Source organism: Thamnophis elegans, chromosome 4 (genome assembly GCF_009769535.1).
Source record: "Thamnophis elegans isolate rThaEle1 chromosome 4, rThaEle1.pri, whole genome shotgun sequence".
In the NCBI taxonomy this organism is placed as follows: Eukaryota; Metazoa; Chordata; class Lepidosauria; order Squamata; family Colubridae; genus Thamnophis; species Thamnophis elegans.
In genome coordinates, this window is record NC_045544.1 from 65,837,536 (window position 1) to 65,856,056 (window position 18,521).

The 18,521-nt window shown below is 40.6% G+C and overlaps 1 protein-coding gene across 1 annotated transcript in view; it reads right to left on the reverse strand.

The window, feature by feature from the left end:
* Positions 1 to 3,179: 3,179 nt before the first annotated feature.
* The window catches only part of URB2 (URB2 ribosome biogenesis homolog), a 36,021-nt gene continuing 20,679 nt past the window's right edge, over positions 3,180 to 18,521 (reverse strand). Inside the window, 4 exon segments of the mRNA XM_032215345.1 lie at positions 3,180 to 3,814; positions 12,061 to 12,200; positions 13,401 to 13,491; positions 15,352 to 15,585. Coding sequence (XP_032071236.1) covers positions 3,617 to 3,814; positions 12,061 to 12,200; positions 13,401 to 13,491; positions 15,352 to 15,585 — 663 coding nt within the window. The 3' untranslated portion in view covers positions 3,180 to 3,616.

The following is an 18,521-nucleotide window of genomic DNA, read 5'->3' on the forward strand; positions in this document are numbered from 1 at the left end:
AGCCCAAGTGGAGGAGACTTGCACATGGCCGGCTCTGGGCTTCTCAGGATTGCCCCCTCCCACTTCTGAGGACCCCATAAGATTGCTTAGCAACCACAACCAGGAGTGTCAGGACTGTGGTCATTGAATGTAGCAGCCATGTGGTATCTCACTTAACAACCATTTCACTAAATGACTTGAGATTCAGGTCCCAGTTATGGTCATAAGCTGCGGACTACCTATAATTTTCCTGAAGATAAAAGAGGAAAGAAAAGTAGATAGCAAATTCCGATTTACAAGTTCTATCACTATAGCTAGTAATGGCTAGTATTACTGTAGTTATATTAGTAATGTTATAATAATACTATAGTTACTACTATCATGGATAATAAGCCCGATCGGGCTTTTGAGCACATGCGCTAAAATAAGCCCCCCCCCAAAAAAACATAAACCCTCCCCTAAAATATTGCAACACAGCAGCAGCCATGAGGTGACCACGCTTGCCGCCTCCTGTACCTCAAAAATAATAAGACTTCCCTGAAAATAAAGCCAAGTGCTTATTTTGGAGGTCAAAAGAAAAGAAAAATCCCTGTCTTATTTTCAGGGAAACACAGAATAGTTTCAAAAAAGTACCTTTTGCTCTGTTCAGCCAGACTTGCCTTACAACCACAATTGAGTCAAAAATTTATGTTGCTAAGTGAGATGGTTTTTAAGTAGGTTTTGTCCCGTTTAACAATCTTTCTTGCCATAGTTATTGATCACTGCAGTTGTTAAGTTAGTAACACGGTTACTAACTCTAGCTTCCCCGTTGTCTTTGCTTGTCAGAAAGTCGGCAAAGATGATCACATGACTGTGGGATACTGCAACCATCATAAATACATGCCAGTTGCTAAGCATCCAAATTTTGATCACATGACCATGGGAATGCAGCAATGATTGTATGAAAAAAGGTCATAAGCAGTGGTGGGCTCCTGCCAGTTTGCACCGATTCTCCCGAACTATATGTTAGTTTTCTGAGCAGTTCGGAGAACTGGTTGTTGGAAGAAATATTTTCCCACTTTACAGGACTGATTCTTCAAGGAACGCAGGAAGGAAGGGTTCTAGTGTGCCTGTACTTCTAGACTAATCCTTATCTTAATTGCTGCCCCTGCTGCTTTAAGTGTTTTCAGAAACTGCCTCAGGGTTAAACTTTGTTACATTGTAACAGCCTTAATGGTTCTTAGCAGTATACCAATACTTTCTGTCTGTAGCTGATCTTCTCTGGAGTCCCCCGTGTCCCATCTCCCCCCCCCCCCTGAGTTTTTTGTGGTACTTTTATTCCTAGGACTTGAACAGCTATTTACAGAAGGGTTGGCATAGCCATAGAAGAAATGGCTGAAAGGCAGGATGCAAGCTTGGCATTATGTCTGATTTCTTTTACTGTCTTTTCTTTAAATCTGGATGATTATCTTAGGATATCTTGTGAGGTGAGTGAGGATAGCTGGTATCTTTAAGTGGTGCAAATGGACCTAATGATTGCTTCTCCTGGGTGCTTTATCAGTTCACTGAGCATAGCAGTCTCTTGTCTTTGGGGATTCTTCAGTCACCTAGGTCATGGTTGTCCCATAGGTGCTTTTTTCCAAGAGGCAACAGGACTTTCTTGGTTTCCAGAAAGTCCAGTTGCCTCTTGAAAAAGGACCTTTGGGACAGGAGTTTCTTGCATTGCTTCAGAGTGGCCAAGCTACGTGATTGCTCACTGATAATAAGTGGATCCTCCTTCCAATTTGTTATAGTTTGCTCTCATAATATGGCATAGTAACAAGACACCAATTGTAGAGTTAGTACCCACTAACCCACTCCTAGAAGAATAAAATATTTTGAGAAATATGAAAAAGGAAGAATATATTTCCCTGGATAAGAAATGGAGAAACATGTTTTCTTAGAGGGAGAAAGCAGCCCCCACCTTCCCTTAATAGCCCACAGCAGATGTCAGCACTTGAGATAAAGAGATAGATAGCTATATTCATAGGCAAAAATTCCCTGCAGCAAAGTCTGAAGAAAGACACATGGGATTAACCCTTATTCAAGATATTAATATGTTATTTTGTCTCTTTATCTCAGCATTTTGTAGCCCAAATATGCCCACCCACTTTCTGGAGAGCTTAAACGACCTCTCTGCTAAAGAGTTTCACTTTATGAGCAAGAGTTGGCTGTATTTTAACTATTTTAATTCCTCAATGTGCTCTAGCACCCTGCCTGATTTACAACTCTGGGTTGCAAGTATTGCTGAGGAAAAGGAAGTATCAGACAGAATGGTTTAGCTTTCCATCTTCAGTGTGTATTCCCCTATTTCTAATTAATGATTGGTATTTAGGGCAGCTTTTTGCAAGCAAAGAACCATTTTGTATTTTTCTACAGGTAATCCTTGACTTACCACAGTTCATTTAGTAACCATTCAAAGTTAGAATGGCACTGAAAAAAAGTCCCATTATGACTGTTTTTCATACTTACAACCGTTGCAGCATCCTCATAGTCACAAGAGGCCGGGCGAGGCTAAGCACCCCTCGACATGAGTGACATCAAGTTGGCCACACCCAGTGACATGACCACCCAGCCACGCCTACCCAGCCAGTCATTAGGGCAGAGAACTAGTTGTTAAATTATTTGAAGCCCAACACTGGTCATAAATCACTTTTTTCAGTGTCTTTGTAATCTTGAATGGTTACTAAATGAATGGTTGTAAGCCAAGGACTACCTATCTAGCGTCCCTTTCTTTGTCTGATTTACTGATAGGGTTGACAGCACTAATGTTTGAAGACTCATAAATTCCGAATTACTACCTTTGCTTTCTCAGAAACTGTCAATTATCTTACATGGCTTTTTTCCTAGACTGCAAAAAAATATAGTTTCTAGTGGTGTTTATCCCTGTCTCAGTGGGACTCTGACAATATGACAGTTTGACAGGCCAGTAACAGAACACACATTTTGCAGAAATTTTAAAAAATGTTGTCTTGTAAAATATTTGGAGGGTAATACAGACTCCAAATATTTCCTTCAAAAGACTCCTCATTTCCAGCTAACTCTTCGCTGTGATCTGTAAGTAAGAGATGATGAGATTTATAGCTTAATTCATCTGGAAAGATCAGGTTAGGAAAAATCTGCCTTAAGGATATGCCATAGAAGAGAAACAACTCCGTTTTTTTTTGTTTAAAAAAGGCTACTTAAATTTAATAGTTATCAATATTTTACAGGTATAATACAAAATTTGTTTGGTCTAAATATAAAAATAACACAACAAAACAACAACAACAAAAGAGAAGTTTGGAACCCATTATCGCTTACGTCAAAAAGGGAAAAAATGGTGCTCGTTCATAGCTCAAAATTCTGGCCCATTAATACATTTATTTTTTTCCCCCTCTACAGAACTTCTCCTTGCAATGTACATTTTTAATACAATTTATTTCAGAAATGTCTGCTTGTAACCCTGGAAAAGCAGAAGTTTACTCAAATCACCAATGCAGAGGATATGCGCCATTCATCCTTGCTTTGAGGCACATAGTTTTCTCATTCCAAATCAAGTGACTTAATATGGAAGAAAAGTAGGTTTCATCCCATCCAGATGGAGACTCTTCACCCAGAACTCAAAAGAATAATTAGTTCACGCTTTGTACTTTTCATCCCCTTGCTTTAAAGCTTTGTGATAATGAGTATAATCGCGATAGAGTTCCTTGAAAACTTCTCTCACACCTGCTGGTAGAGAAACATTTAAGAATTTGATGTCCCGTTCCTTGCAGAGATCTATGATTTGATAGATCCCTTCTGTTAGATGTTTCTTTACAGCTGGATGCAAAGTCACCTAGAGGGAATATAAATGAGTTTATTAAAGCTTGTTACCAGTGATTAATGACACATATACACTCTCGTTAGGGAAGGCACTGGAGAGAAGCATTCATTCATTATCCCACTTGCATTAAGACAAAGATTGTGGAGATATAAAGACTCCAACCTTAACATAATTAGAACAGAGGAAAAGATTTGTGGTGTCTTTACCAAACTGTAGCCTATTTTTATTGTCAGTTTCTTTTTTATGTATTTTTATTCCTCTGTGGGTATAATGAACAACTTCATTATTTAGCAGCCAAAATGCAGAACAAAAATAAATATCGCTATAGGAATGCCTGGATGTATTTGTTTATCCATCTCTTTTGAGAAGACTGACATATTCAGATATGACAGCCATTTTTCTTCCAGTTTGACCAGGCTATACCAGGGGTGTCAAACTCGCCTTATCACATGACGTATGACGACTTTCCCCCCTTTGCTAAAATGTGGGAGCAGCCAGCACGTGACACATCTGGCCCGTATGCTGCGAATGACAACCATGGGTTATTCCATGAGAGAATGACAGAAATGTCCACATCAAATGTATAAACAGTAAAAAAATATAATAGAAGAGATAAAGCTACAGTAAAACATCTATAAGGATATACAGGTAGTTGCTGACTTACAACCGCTCGAAGTTACAACGGCACTGAAAAAAGTGACTTATGACCTTTTTGTCACACTTATGAGCATTGAAGCATGCTCATGATCAAAAGTCAGGCGCTTGGAAACGTTTATGACGGTTTCAGTGTGCTGAGGTCATTTGCACCCTTTCTGACAAGCAAAGCCAATGGGGAAGCTGAATTCATTTAACAGCTGTGTTGCTAACTTAACAACTGCAGTGATTCACTTAACAACTGTGGCAAGAAAGGTCATAAAATGGGGCAAAATTCACTTAAGAAATGTCTCGCTTAGCAACAGAAACATTGGGCTCAATTGTGGTCATAATTAGAGGACTACCTGTACAATAATCAAATGGTTCAGTGATTAAAGTGTACCCTAGATATATTGCAAATATACAGGAAGTAGATCGGGATCTAGTAGTAGACCCCCTGGGTGATGTCAGATCCCACAACTGAGAAATTTTGGAAGAGGTGGACCCATTCCTACTCTTCAAAACCATGGGTCTTTATGAGCAAGTAAGCTCGTATTGAGTCAATTACAATACTACATTCAAAACACGCCCAAATAAACCTTAAGTTAAGCACACTTTTTATTTAAAAAGACAACGTTAATCGGGATACTAAAACCTACTTGACCAATGTTCATTTTTTTCCTATGCAGGCATGGTTTAACCCTAAAATGTAATGGACCCAATATAACCACTTAGAAGGAGTCCTTCGGTAGACAAATGAGGGCACAACTGAATAGCTTGATTTCAAGCTTGAAACACTGAATAATGTGCATTAAATAATAACACTGCTATGGTCTTCCAAAGACATGGTTTTGCAGCATGAAAGATTGTTTTATAAAGTTTTGCAGACTATTGAACAATGATGCATCCAAGTATATACTCAGTCCAGGAACTGATCACTTCGAGAACCAACCTCTCTTTTTCTTTTCCTGAATATAAATCATTACTGGCCTTTTCTATCCCCCTTGGCTTTTTTTTAATAAATGTAACTTTGAAAGCAACCATTAATGTTTCTCACACAGGAAAGCCAAAAGCTCTAGTCAGCCTACTCAAATCAAAAGGATTTACCAAGCAATCTTTCAATATTAAAACCAAATTTTAAATCTATCTATCCATCCATCCATCCATTCATCCATTTGTCTACACACACATGCACACTTCTCCCACTGCAGAGATGCCTGAAATGATACATCTTGAAAAGAGTACTTTTCAATAAATTTCATTGTCACATTTTAAGGTCTAGAAAATATGTACCAACAACAACACTTAGACTTATATACTCCTCCACTGTGCTTTACAGCTCTAAGTGGTTTACAGAGTCTGCATATTGTCTCCCAACAATCTGGGTCCTCATTTTACCAACCTCGGAAGGATGGAAGGCTGAATCAACCTTGAGTCAGTAAGAATCGAACTGCCGGCATCTGGCAGTTTGTGATATAGTCAACTAGTTAGGTCATCATCAAGATAGAAAATGTGCTTTCTGGTTGAGCTCTTTTAATTCCCCCTCCACCCTCTTGGCTTCTAATTCTCCTTGGGGTGGGGGGAGAGTTAGGGGATTCCTGAAAGTTTAGGGAAGAAGAGGAGGAATCTGCAATGTGTCATTTATGAACAAAATCTCTTTATCCATTCCTAGATTGTCAAGCTTGAAATCAAGCTATTCAGTTGTGCCCTCATTTGTCTACCGAAGGACTCCTTCTAGATGGTTATATTGAGTCCATTACATTTTGTTTGATTAATTTTGGATTGGAAAAAAATATTCCCAAAACTAAGGCTGCACTCATGTGGTTAGCAATTATTTGGGAAAGAATCCTACTAAGTACTTATCTAAGTCTACAAAATTCAATCAGGGTTTTTTTTTGGGGGGGGGGGTTGAACCGTCCGTTCCAGTACTAGTATTCCTCACCCCCTTTTATCTTTATCTGCTCAACTGAGAAATTCATTATGTATTTCTTTGTAATCCAAAATGTTCTCATGCAGTCCAAAAATTTATAACGGTTACATCACCAACACTAAAGATAACCCTGGAAATCAAACCTATTCTACATGACTCCTGGCCTGTTCCTTTTGAATTTTAGGACTGCAAGGCACTATCTGAGTAAAATGCCAGCTCTGGCAACATTTTCCTGCTGTGGCTGCCTCAAGAGGCAATCTTGCTATTTTTATCACTAAAAGTATTCCCTCCCTCCATGTGCCCAAACCCCAGATTAGTCTCATGCTGCCAGACATGTCATACTAACTTCCTAGGAACAGAAATTAAAGAAAGGGCTGTCATTAGCATTAAAGCTTTTTTTTTTCTTCTTCAGGCGAGTAATAAAATGTTTTTCTGATGAATTGAATTTCTAATTACTATGACGGCACAGTACAGGGGGGAAAAGGAATGTCAGTTTATCATCCAAGGTAGCTGTGAACCCATTCGTATTGTGAAAATGGTCCATTTTTCTTACAATTTCTTCTTACAATTTCTTACAATTTTTAACAGTGATATCATCCATGTTAACATAAACCATAACATAAAACCATCTTTAAAACCAGCATAATGCTGGGTAAGGATTCTGTCGTTAAAGAATCTTTAAAATAACGTATTTTACGGACTATAAGATGCACCGCTGTATAAGATGCACCAAGATTTCAAAGAGGTAAGTAAGAAAAAAAAAGCTTTTGTCATCCCTGGCCCCCAGGAGCACTCTGCAAGCTTCAGCAGGGTTGGGGGAAGGCAAAAATGCCCTCGTTTTTGTGAAAAACAGGTGGAAAACAATGCCTCCAGTTTTTTTTGGGGGGGGGTTGCAAAAATGGAGGCATTTTTGCCTTCCCCCAGCCCTGCTGAAGCCTGCAGTGTTGCTGTGGGCTGAGGGGAAGGACAAAATGCCTGTTTTTGCAAAAAAAACAAAAACAAAAAACAAAAAAAACCAGCCTGTTTTTGCAAAAAAACCAGCCTGTTTTTGCAAAACAAAAAGCCTGTTTTTCCCAAAAATGAGGTATGGGGGCGGGGCTTCAGGACGCCAAAAATGGCTGTATTCAGTGTATAAGACGCACCAACATTTCCACACCCTTTTAGATGCTCCTTATATTCTGAAAAATATGGTACTTGCAGGAAAGCTCAAATGGGTTTACCTAGGGTTTTTTTAAAAAGCTTTTTAAAAAGTAAACTAAAATTCTGCATGAACGACATGCTTTAATACAATTGTCTAATTAATAATACAAGTAAGGTAAAATGCATCTGATTTATATATATTGGTCTGAATGGTCTGGTTTGCTTGCTTTATATAAACATTACAATAATAAAAGGGAAGTAGAAGCAGTGCTGAGAAACTGAACCGAGGTGGCGCAGTGGTTAAGGTGCAGTACTGCAGGCCACTTCAACTGACTGTTATCTGCAGTTCAGCGGTTCTAATCTCACCGGCTCAAGGTTGACTCAGCCTTCCATCCTTCCGAGGTGGGTGAAATGAGGACCCAGACTGTGGGGGCGATATGCTGACTCTGTAAACCGCTTAGAGAGGGCTGAAAGCCCTATGAAGCGGTATATAAGTCTAACTGCTATTGCTACTGCTAAACTAGAAAAAATTCAGATTTAGAGTACAGGTCCTCTAAAAGAAGTGCAAAGACCCCAATATTGCATGCATGATTCTTTAACTAATGCTTATGCAGAAAAATCTCATTTATTTTCCAGCTCTTTTATATTTATGTAAATATTTAGTTATAAAATATATTAATATTTTATAAAATATATTCCATATGTTTCTTTTATATTTGGTCCAGGCTGCCTGATGAACCAATTCATCACTCTAGGACAGTAATGGCTAACCTTTTCCGGACTGAGTCTCCAAAACATGCGCATGCCCAAACCACCAAAAGGCAATGCGCATGCAGGCCTCCTGCCCTCCCCCAATGCATGCACGGCAGAAACCCGAAGACCAGCTGGCCAGTGGGAGGTGCGTGCGCATGTGCGGCAGAGCAGAACTGGAGAAACGGCTCGTATTCCCACAAAGAGGGCGCTGCATGCCAACTCTGGCACACATGCCATAGGTTCGCCATCATAGCTCTAGGACAAGCCCACCTTATTCATGCCAGCAGAGATGATCTACCACGGATCCCATCGGTCAAAGATCTCCAACTAGTGGGATCCAGAAGAACCTTCTCTTCCATAGCACCCACACTTTGGAACATCCTACTCGCCAACAGGAAATCTGCCTCCAGCCTCCTATCCTGAAGACCTGGCTTTGCTGGTTGTTGGCCTGGGAACCCAATGGGAGAGTATCCGTACTGGACGTAGCTACTAGGTTATTAGCAAACCCCACCTAGCCCCTGCTTCCTCACCCACTCATCTTTTATTCTCATATTGCTCTATCATGCTACATTATACAACAATATGGGGACAATTTAATTTTGTTGTAAGCCATTGAGGCAAATACATTCAAGAAACAAATAAATGTTTGCCTCAGGGGATGAGTGTTAGAAATTTGCCCTTGGTCAAGGAGACATTATACTGAATTTCCTTCTTCAATGTGACATCATGACGTGAATCCCCTTCTTCAATAGAAACATCATGAAACACTGAGCAAATGCAAAATGAGAAAATATGGGAATGAATCAGAGTGCCTGACGAAAGGAAACATGCTGATCTGAAGCACATTCCCTCAGGCCAAACTAATGTTTGTCCTAGGTTAGCTCAACTGAGTCATTTTCTGAAATGCCAACTAAAGAAAAAAACAACAACTGAGCAATACAGTACAAACTATGTTAAAAACCAGAGTCACTTGCAGTGATTAATTTCTCATTGAAAGAAGAGCTTGCTACTCATTAAAAATAATGACTGAGAATTCTAATTACCATAAAAGGACAGAGGGCCAATCAGGAGGAACCCAGTGAGCAACTGAAATATATTTAGTGTCATGCCTCTGTCGGAGCCTGAATCTGTGGGGGAAGATGAACAGGAACTGGAGCCAACAGAGATTGAGGGGATGGCTTCGTTGGCTTTGGAGGAAAATGGGGAAGAGCAGGTCGAGTCAGGCCAGGGCTTTTCAGGAGTAGGACAGCTTGTAGGCAAGGAGGAACAGAGGCAGGATGATGAGGAGAGGTTAAGCAGGGAACATGAGAGACAGAGCTCAGGTGATGAGAGGGACCGCCCCTTCCTGATCCTCAAGTATGAAGAGTGGAGAGAAGGCACAAACAGCGAAGACTGACTCAACTACTCAGGAGGAGAGTGCCCCACCCCTCTTCACAAGGCACACCTGGGGACTGAGACTTAAAGAGACACTGTAGGGAGGGGTATTTGTCAGGAACAAACGCTGAACTCCTGGAGTGTTGAGTGCTATCTATCTCAGCGAAGATCTCTCCTGAAAAATCAACACAACCCAGGTGGCCAAAAAGGCCCAACAGAGACTCCACTTCGTCAGGGTCTTTCGAAAAAATAAAGTGGAACGACAACTCATGACCTCCTTTTACCAGTCCACAATAGGAAGACCCTCACTCACTGCATTATGGTGTGGTATACTGGCTTGACAGCCACAGACCAGTGGTGGGTTGCTCTTACCTTTGCTACCAGTATGCTGCTTGTGGTCCGTTTGTGCACGCGCCGGATGTGCGCTGTGCACGCACCAGACGTGCCCTGCGCATGAAAGTGCACTCCACTGCCCCTTCGAAACCCAGCTGCTCGTCGGAGGTTGCACAGGTGCCGCACACTGTCCACATGTGCGCAATTGGCCCAGTTGCCTTAAAAACAGGTATGGAACTCGGGCGGGTGGGTGGGCCAAACAAGCCATCATACCAGTACAGTGGCCACTGCTCCCAACTTCTACCAGTATGGTTGTACCAGGCCATACTGGCCTGAACCCACCACTGGCGCAGATAGAAAGACACTACAGAGGGTGGTGAGCACAGCACAAAACATTGTGGGCTGTCCCCTAACACTACTAGACGAGATCGCTAGAGATCCCTGCCTTAGAAGAGTGAGGAAAATCCTCAGGGATGACTCACACCCTGGTCAGCCCTTCTTTATTCTCCTACCATCTGGAAGGAGATCTAGAAGCATAGGCAGCCACACAAACGTGCTCAAGTTTTTATCCATGGGCTGTCAGACTCATGAACGAAAAATAACTCCACAACAACGTAGTACGATTGACTTGCAGGGTTGGCACCATGCAATATGTTCACATGGTGCAATAGGACTGGGTGTTTGGTGATAGGATTCACTGGGCTAGGGATTTTTTGTGAGTTGTGTTGGGAGGGGGATGCACAAAGGGAGGCTCAGCCAATCTCATTGTACACATGTTGTACTCTGACAATAAAGGTTTGAATTGAAGTGAAGTGAACTGATGTTTGAACTTTCCTGGATTCCTTCTTGATTTGGGATTCTTGCCTTGCTTCTTGGCTTTCTTTCTTTTTTGTATAAAGTTTTTTTTTTCCTTTCAAGGACATTCACAAATATACATTCTTGTAAATACTATTAACATTTATCTATTAACTATTAATATTTATCACTAACTTCTTACAAATATAGAAAACACAGTTGGGGTCACTTTCTTGCCACCCCGTATCTCCATCTTATTTTGCAAGAACCCTACTCCTTCCTTCTTTTCAACCTTCTTATTTTCTCCTCTCCTTCCTCCCTTCCTTTTTTTCCTTCCTTCCTTTTCTTCTTCCCCTCTCTTTCCCCCACTCCTTCTCTCTTCTCCTCCTTCTTATCCTCTCCTACTCTTACTTCCCCCGTTTTGCCCTTCTTCTTGGCTTTCTGAACTCTTTTTGACTTGCCTGCTGATTTTGCTTGCAGCCTTGGTGCTCACAGTATTGGACTATTTGCAGCCACAGGCAACTGAGGTGTATGTATGTGTGTGTCATTCCTTGGCTCTGGGATTTGCCAGAAACGTGGGAGTATATGGGGGGAATTTGGAGCAATAAAGGGGCGGTTTGAAATGCCAGCTGCCTGTGTTGTCCCTGTGCCGTGCCCTGGGTCATCACATTTTGTTTCTCACAGGGTGAGAAGGCTAAGGAGATTATTGCTCAACAGAAAAATAAGTAAGGTGGAGCAATCAGAAGTTTTACAAAAACAGAATTTCCTTTCTCAAAATAATATAGATTTTAGAATTAAAAAGTTGTTCAAGACAAATACTTATTGCACCTATCTGCATTCTGACTCTAGGTGCTCTTTACGAAAAACAAATTCTATTGGTTTTAGTAAACCTGATTTCCAAGCAATGGGGATGAGCATATTTAAGTTTCTCTCATCTAGTCTAAGTATCTTGGAAGTACCATAGACTCGGGTATCCTAATCATTTTCAAAACTGATTCAAAAGTCTTTCAATATTCTAAAATACAACCTCTTTAACTCTAATACACTTCAGATACGTAGAAATACAGTCACCAATATAACGAGCTAGTATCGTGGCTCCCCAAAGACTTACCAGTTGAGGATGATGGAAGCTGTAGTCCAACACTGCTGGATTTGGACCAGCTGTCTTATGACATGAGACTCAATAAAGAAACATGCCACTACATTTTTCTCATACATCGGTTTCAAGGTATTCCTCACTTCTCATTTTTTAAAACTAAGAACTATTTATTTGTCTTTTGACTGAATAGTGGGTTGTTACCTTTTGCAATTCTATCACATATTGGGCCACAATGAAGGCTGACATCACAGTGAAGTCTTCTGTTTTTGCAGCAATATAACTATACATCCGCTCCACCAACTGAGCACATTTCAATATATCTTCAAGTTCATCCACGGACCCTTGGAAAAGAAAATGAATTGAGATTTAATGTTGCATTGGATGGGAGGAGGAGAGGTAATTTGGTTTCACCCATCCCTCGGCAAATCATAGGAGCAAATATAGGTAGTTCCCAACTTACAACAGTTTATTTTAGCGACTGTTCAAAGTTACGGCACTGAAAAGTGTCACTTATGTCCCCATGATCGTGAGATCAAAATTCAGTTGCTTGGCAACTGACTCATATTTATGATGGTAGCAGTGTCCCAGGGTCATGTGATCACTGGGGAAGCCAAATTCACTTAACAACCATGTTACTAATTTAACAACAGCAGTGATTCACTTAGCAACTGTGACAAGTTAATAAAATGGGACAAAATTCACTTACTATCTCAGTTAGCAACACAAATTTTGGGCTCAATTGTGGTCATAAGTTGAGGACAATCTGTATACTGATGGTTATATGAAAGCTTTCTGTAAGCAGCTCCTCATAGTTCTGGGTCAGTTATAGGCTGCAGTAACACTTAATAATTAGTTCCCCAGCATGCTATTATGTGAAGGAAGAGTGTATACGTTTTAGGGTGATATATGTATATAATTAGATCCTCTGTATTTTGTTCTTGTTGCTGAATTTATCCTCTTACATGTGTGCCTCCTGAAATGATGCTAGTAAGACTCAACTCTGAAATGCAGAGGATGTAATAAAAAGCAATAATTCAACATGGAAATACTTTAATTGCATCTAGACTTCTATAAGCCTTACACAGCAAAAATTAAAACATAAGTAATAGGAAATGTTTAGGGAAAAATAATCACATTTACTGTTATGTTTATGCTTATTCTGTTGGGGGCAAATGGACTTCTGAGATGAAATAATTGGCATCCAAATAGTGTCTACGTCTTTCACCTTTCCCTAATGTATACCATTGACAGAAAGCACTGCATGGTCTAGATAACTGTTGACCCAATCCTATGGATATTCATTCAACATATTGAATGGGCTTTATTTCTAACGGGAGGTATTAAGATCACAGCTTTAGGTTCCAGTCATATACATGCTAAAAAAGTGATGAATTCAATTCGAACCCAGTAAGACCTTCACACAGAACAACTCAAATTTGGCTAGGTAGAGTCTTCCTGTGATGCAAAATCATTTTACAGTCAGGAAAGGACAGGAGTGCAGAACAAGATGAAAGTGGAATATAAGACAATAGATGTCAAACCTTTGTCTCCTTTTTGTCTCCCTTCATGCATCACAGAAATAACCAATCGATGGAAACTGTTCAGAAAAGACGGAGCTGCTTTCAGCATCACCTGCATAATAAGTACATTGGTGTTAAAATGCAGAGATTCAAAAATCCATACTTAGAGTAAATAAGAGAGATTGAAGGCCAGGTTCAAAGCTATGTCTGACTTTTGAAGTCTGGCTTTTGAGAATGCAGAAGGAATGGTCTTTTATTTAAGTATCTATAATCCATAATCATCTATCATCTATTCCAAACATCAGGACAGGGTCCTACCAACATGAAGCCACAATGGCAGCATCCACATACAGAAGGGGGGAAAAAACAGTTTGAAGAAATTCCAAGACATTTTTAAAAAAAATATTACAAGGGAGATAATACTCTAAAGCAGTGATGGCAAACCTTTTAGACATTGAGTGCTCAAACTGCACTCGTGTGCATGTCCAAACTGAAAGGTATGCATATGCAAACATGCATGTGGACATATGGACATTCGTGCATGCACAGCAGAGACCCAAATACCAGCTGACCAGGGGGAGGCGGGGCAACCCAACACCGACAGCACGGCAAGAGATAAGATCTTTTTCTTTTGTGAGCTTCTGTTTTGGCGTTTTCAGGGAAACAGCTCACGAAAGAAACACCATTGAGATCTAACCTGGGGCAATGGCGCGCATGCCAGCAGAGAGGGCTCTGCATGTCATCTCTGGTACGTGTGCTGTAGGTTTGCCATCATGGCTCTAAAGAATGGAGCAGCAGTGATGAGGAACTGGAAAGCGGAGAAGATAAATACAAGATTGAGGCAGAAATGGAATCGACTTTATTGGTAGAAAAGGACAGAAATGATAAAAGGGTATGCAAAGAACCTTCTCTTGTTGGGTTATGTCAATTTCTGGCTAACGTTGCAAACTATTTTAAAACATCCAAAAGATGGAAACAAGAGATTCCGACAGAAATGGATGAAAAGCACACAATATATTTAGATAGCTCTGACTCATTCTAAACTAATTCCTTAATAAGAATAGGAGGACCCCTTCTAAGTCGAATTTCAAAACAAATGCAGTTTTTAAAGCAATTGTATTTTGGGATGAAGGGAAATGCCTTGAGAACTAGGTGATCATGTTTACAGCATCTTTTTTTTTTCAGATCCAGGATTGCTTCTGGGTTTTTTGAAATGTGCCAGGAACCCTGGGCATGTGAGAAGCTGTAAAGAGCAGGTTTAAAAGAGAAAGTGGTTCTGGTCAGAGTAAAAACAGCCTTTGTCTTAATCCCCATCCAATAGTTTCCATTAAACTGATCCCACCCCAGAGCCCCAACTTTATCCAACCTGAAAGCCACCCACCTTCATTTTCATTTATTTTTCCAAACTTGAGGTCAACGAACAATAGCAGAAAAAGCCTAATGGGGAGGTATAAATCGTGTTTCCCCGAAAATAAGATAGGGTCTTATTTTCTTCTGACCCCCGAAATAAGCAATTGGCCTTATTTTCAGGGAGGTTTTATTATTTTTGAGGTGCAAGAGGCGGCAAGAATGGTCACCTCATGACTGCTGCTATGTTGCACCTGCTGCGGCAGCAAGGCCCGATGCTAGGCCTGGCGTTTCTTTTGCAGTGGCAATTAGCACGACAGAAGGGGTGCAGTGGCTAGGGTTGCGGGAGTCGCTGTTAGGTAAGGAAGTTTGGGGTGCGTGGGGCATGTTCCCCCTTGCCTTTCCCCTCCCCCTCTAGCCTCACCCTGTGTTATTTGCATGGCAAGCAACCAGAGGAACCAGCTGCGCATGCGTTTAAATGTTTTCGGGGAGGGCTTATTTTAGCGCATGCGCTCAAAAGTCCAATTGGGCTTATAACCCGGGGAGGTCTTGTTTTCGGGAAAACAGGGTAGTTTTATCCCTCAAATACTAGGTTGCTTTCATGTTTTTCAAGCCTGCTCCTTACCTTAGGATGACACTGCAGAATGGAAAAGAGCACTTCATGAATTCCCAGAAAGATGCTGCTATACACCCTCTGGTCAAGAGGGACGGTCAAAAGAATATTAAAAACAAGAGCAACATGATGTGGGTTGGAGAGAATCCCTTCCCCGCATCTAAGCAGAAGAGCTGCTGCTTCCAGGATAGGCACAGCAAGAACAGGGAGCAGGACTGGATCTTGAGAAGCCTCTTTGATTTGCATCTACATCAGGAGAAAGGAAACACAAACAGTAGGACACACACTCTATGTGTTGAGGCGTGCTTCTCCAGCCTCACAACCCCGTTTTCACATCACACGACTGCTAAGCCCTTTCCGGTATGGTTTTCTGCAAAGGCTGTAATGCCAATAAATCTGTGAATATCCACAATCTTTCCTTGCCACTGAAAATTTACTATACAGGTGGTCCTCAACTTATGATGTCATGCCTGCAAGCCATCTTTTATTTTGGACTTCAGGCCTGCCACGCTTTCTATTGTCTATGGGCCTATTGGGCTTGGGAGTGCTGGGGCAGGATCTTGAACTTTCAACTGGGCAGGAAAACCGGGAAGTTTTCAGATTCAGGTTTTCCCAGATATGACAATATGGTTCTTTTAATAGCAATAGCAGTTAGACTTATATACCGCTTCATAGGGCTTTCAGCCCTCTCTAAGCGGTTTACAGAGTCAGCATATCGCCCCCACAGTCTGGGTCCTCATTTTACCCACCTCGGAAGGATGGAAGGCTGAGTCAACCTTGAGCCAGTGAGATTAGAACCGCTGAACTGCAGATAACAGTCAACTGAAATGGCCTGCAGTACTGCACCCTAACTACTGCGCCACCTCGGCTCTTAATAAATTAATAAATTAATAAATTAATAAATTGGAACTTTGAAAAATCTTTTGCCTCGGACTCTGATTTTATATTGGATGCTATTTGGGACCCTGACATATGACTACAATTGAACCCAAAATTTATGTTACTAAGTGATATATTTGTTAAGTGAGTTTTGCTCCGTTTTACGGCCTTTCTTGCCACAGTTGTTCAGTGAATCACCGCAGTTGGTAAGTTAGTAACCTGATATTAAGTGAATCTGGCTTCCCCATTGACTTTGAGAAGGTCGCAAAAGGGGATCCATATGACCTTGGGATACAGCAATGATCATAAATTTGAAGCAGCTGCTAAGCCTCTGAATTTTGATCACAGGATCATGGGGATGCTGCAAAGGTCATAACTGTGAAAAATGGTCATAAGTCACATTTTTCAGTGCCATTAAAACTTTGAACGGTCAGTAAATGAATTGTTTTACGTTGAGGATTGTATTTTTGATTGCTCTGGCTCTGGCCTATGCCAAGGACATAAGACTATGTATTGGAATGAAATTTAGAACTCTTCCACACAATCAAGTATTTTTGTTGTTATTTGTTCATTCACTAACTCATAACTGGTTTTCACAACTCCATGGACTGTGGCATGTCAGGCTCCCCTGTCTCCTGGAGTTTGCCCAAATTCATGTTCACTGCATCGATGATACTATCTAACCATTTCATTCTCTACTGTCCCCTTCTTTTGCCTTCAACCAAATCAGTTTTTACCCACATACAATTTATTCTTCAGCTGTTTCAAGACTGCACATTTGAGTCTAGGATTACTGGATGAGGGTTTTGTTTAGTTTTTAACCTGGACAAGCATCATGTTTCCCCAAAAAGTTGCTTTCAGGTTGAATGGCTGAATGGGCTTCAGACGAAGCGAATCGAGTGGTATGATATCATTTAATGATGTGATTTAATTCTCCTTTGTGTGTTATTTTGCAAAAAATCAAGTAAATAAATATAATTATAGACATAAATATAGTGTAACCATATAAAACCCAAATAAGCTAATCTCACTTTAAAAATAAAACATTAAAGCAAGAAACAAGGCTTCTATTTTTTCATTCGTAGTTTTATTTCATAATGTAAGTTTCTTTTAACTAACCCTATTATGGGAATGACTTTAAAAAGACAAATTGGAATTGCAAAATAGGAAAGTAGTTCCATCCATAATATGCCTACATTCCATGCACATTATCTTATTATTTTTAGTTTCTTGGAGATTAATTGCTATCTCGTCTAGCAATATAACTACAACATAAACACACACAAAAAGAGTGTACAAAAAAAGAAGACATACGTTAAAATCTCTGGTATAGTTTTCCACCTTCCATCTTCTGTGCATTAGGTCAATGTTTTACATCTTTTAAGATATATGGACTTCATCTCCCAGAATTCCCCAGCCAGCATTTCCCAGTCCACATATCTTAAAGTTGTTTTGAAAATACTGTACAGTATTGAAACTTCTGACCCCAGAGTGAACTGCTCCAAATGTTCTGGAAGTGATCTGATCCATGTGTGTGTGAGAGGGGGTGGGTGGGAGGGAGAGAGAGATGGAGGAACGGGTGCACACATGCGCGCGCGCCCACACAGAGGCTAAAAAACAGAAGACCATGAGTTCTAGTCTCACTTTAGCCATGAAAGGCAGCTGGGTGACTTTGGGCCAGTCACACTCTCTCAGCCCAATCCACCTCACAGGATTGTCTTTCTGCAGAAATTAACAAAACAGCAGGAAGGACATGTGTGGGATACACTATATCGCCAAAAGTATTCGCTCACCCATCCACATAATCAGAATCAGTTGTGAGCGAATATTTTTGGCAATATAGTGTATGTTCTGTGCCTTGAGTTATTAGTTATAAAAATAATAGCACTAGCACTTAGACTTATATACAGCTTCATAGTGCTTTTACAGCCCTCTCTAAGCGATTTACAGAGTCAGCCTATTGTCCCCAGCAACCTGGGTCCCCATTTTACCCACCTCGGAAGGATGGAAGGCTGAGTCAACCTTGAGCCGCTGAGATTTGATCTGCTGAACTACACCTAGCACTCAGCTGAAGTAGCCTGCAGTACTGCACTCTAACCACTGCGCCCCCTCAGCTCTTAATAAATTGCCTTAATAAAGACAGGATACAAACAAATGAAAGAATGAATGAATGAATGAATGAATGAATGAATGAATGAATGAATGAATAAATAAATAAATAAATATCCAAAAGTGTTTGCTTGCCACTAACCTGTATATTTTGAACCAGAAGTTCAAAACTGTCAGTGGTCTACAACATGTAA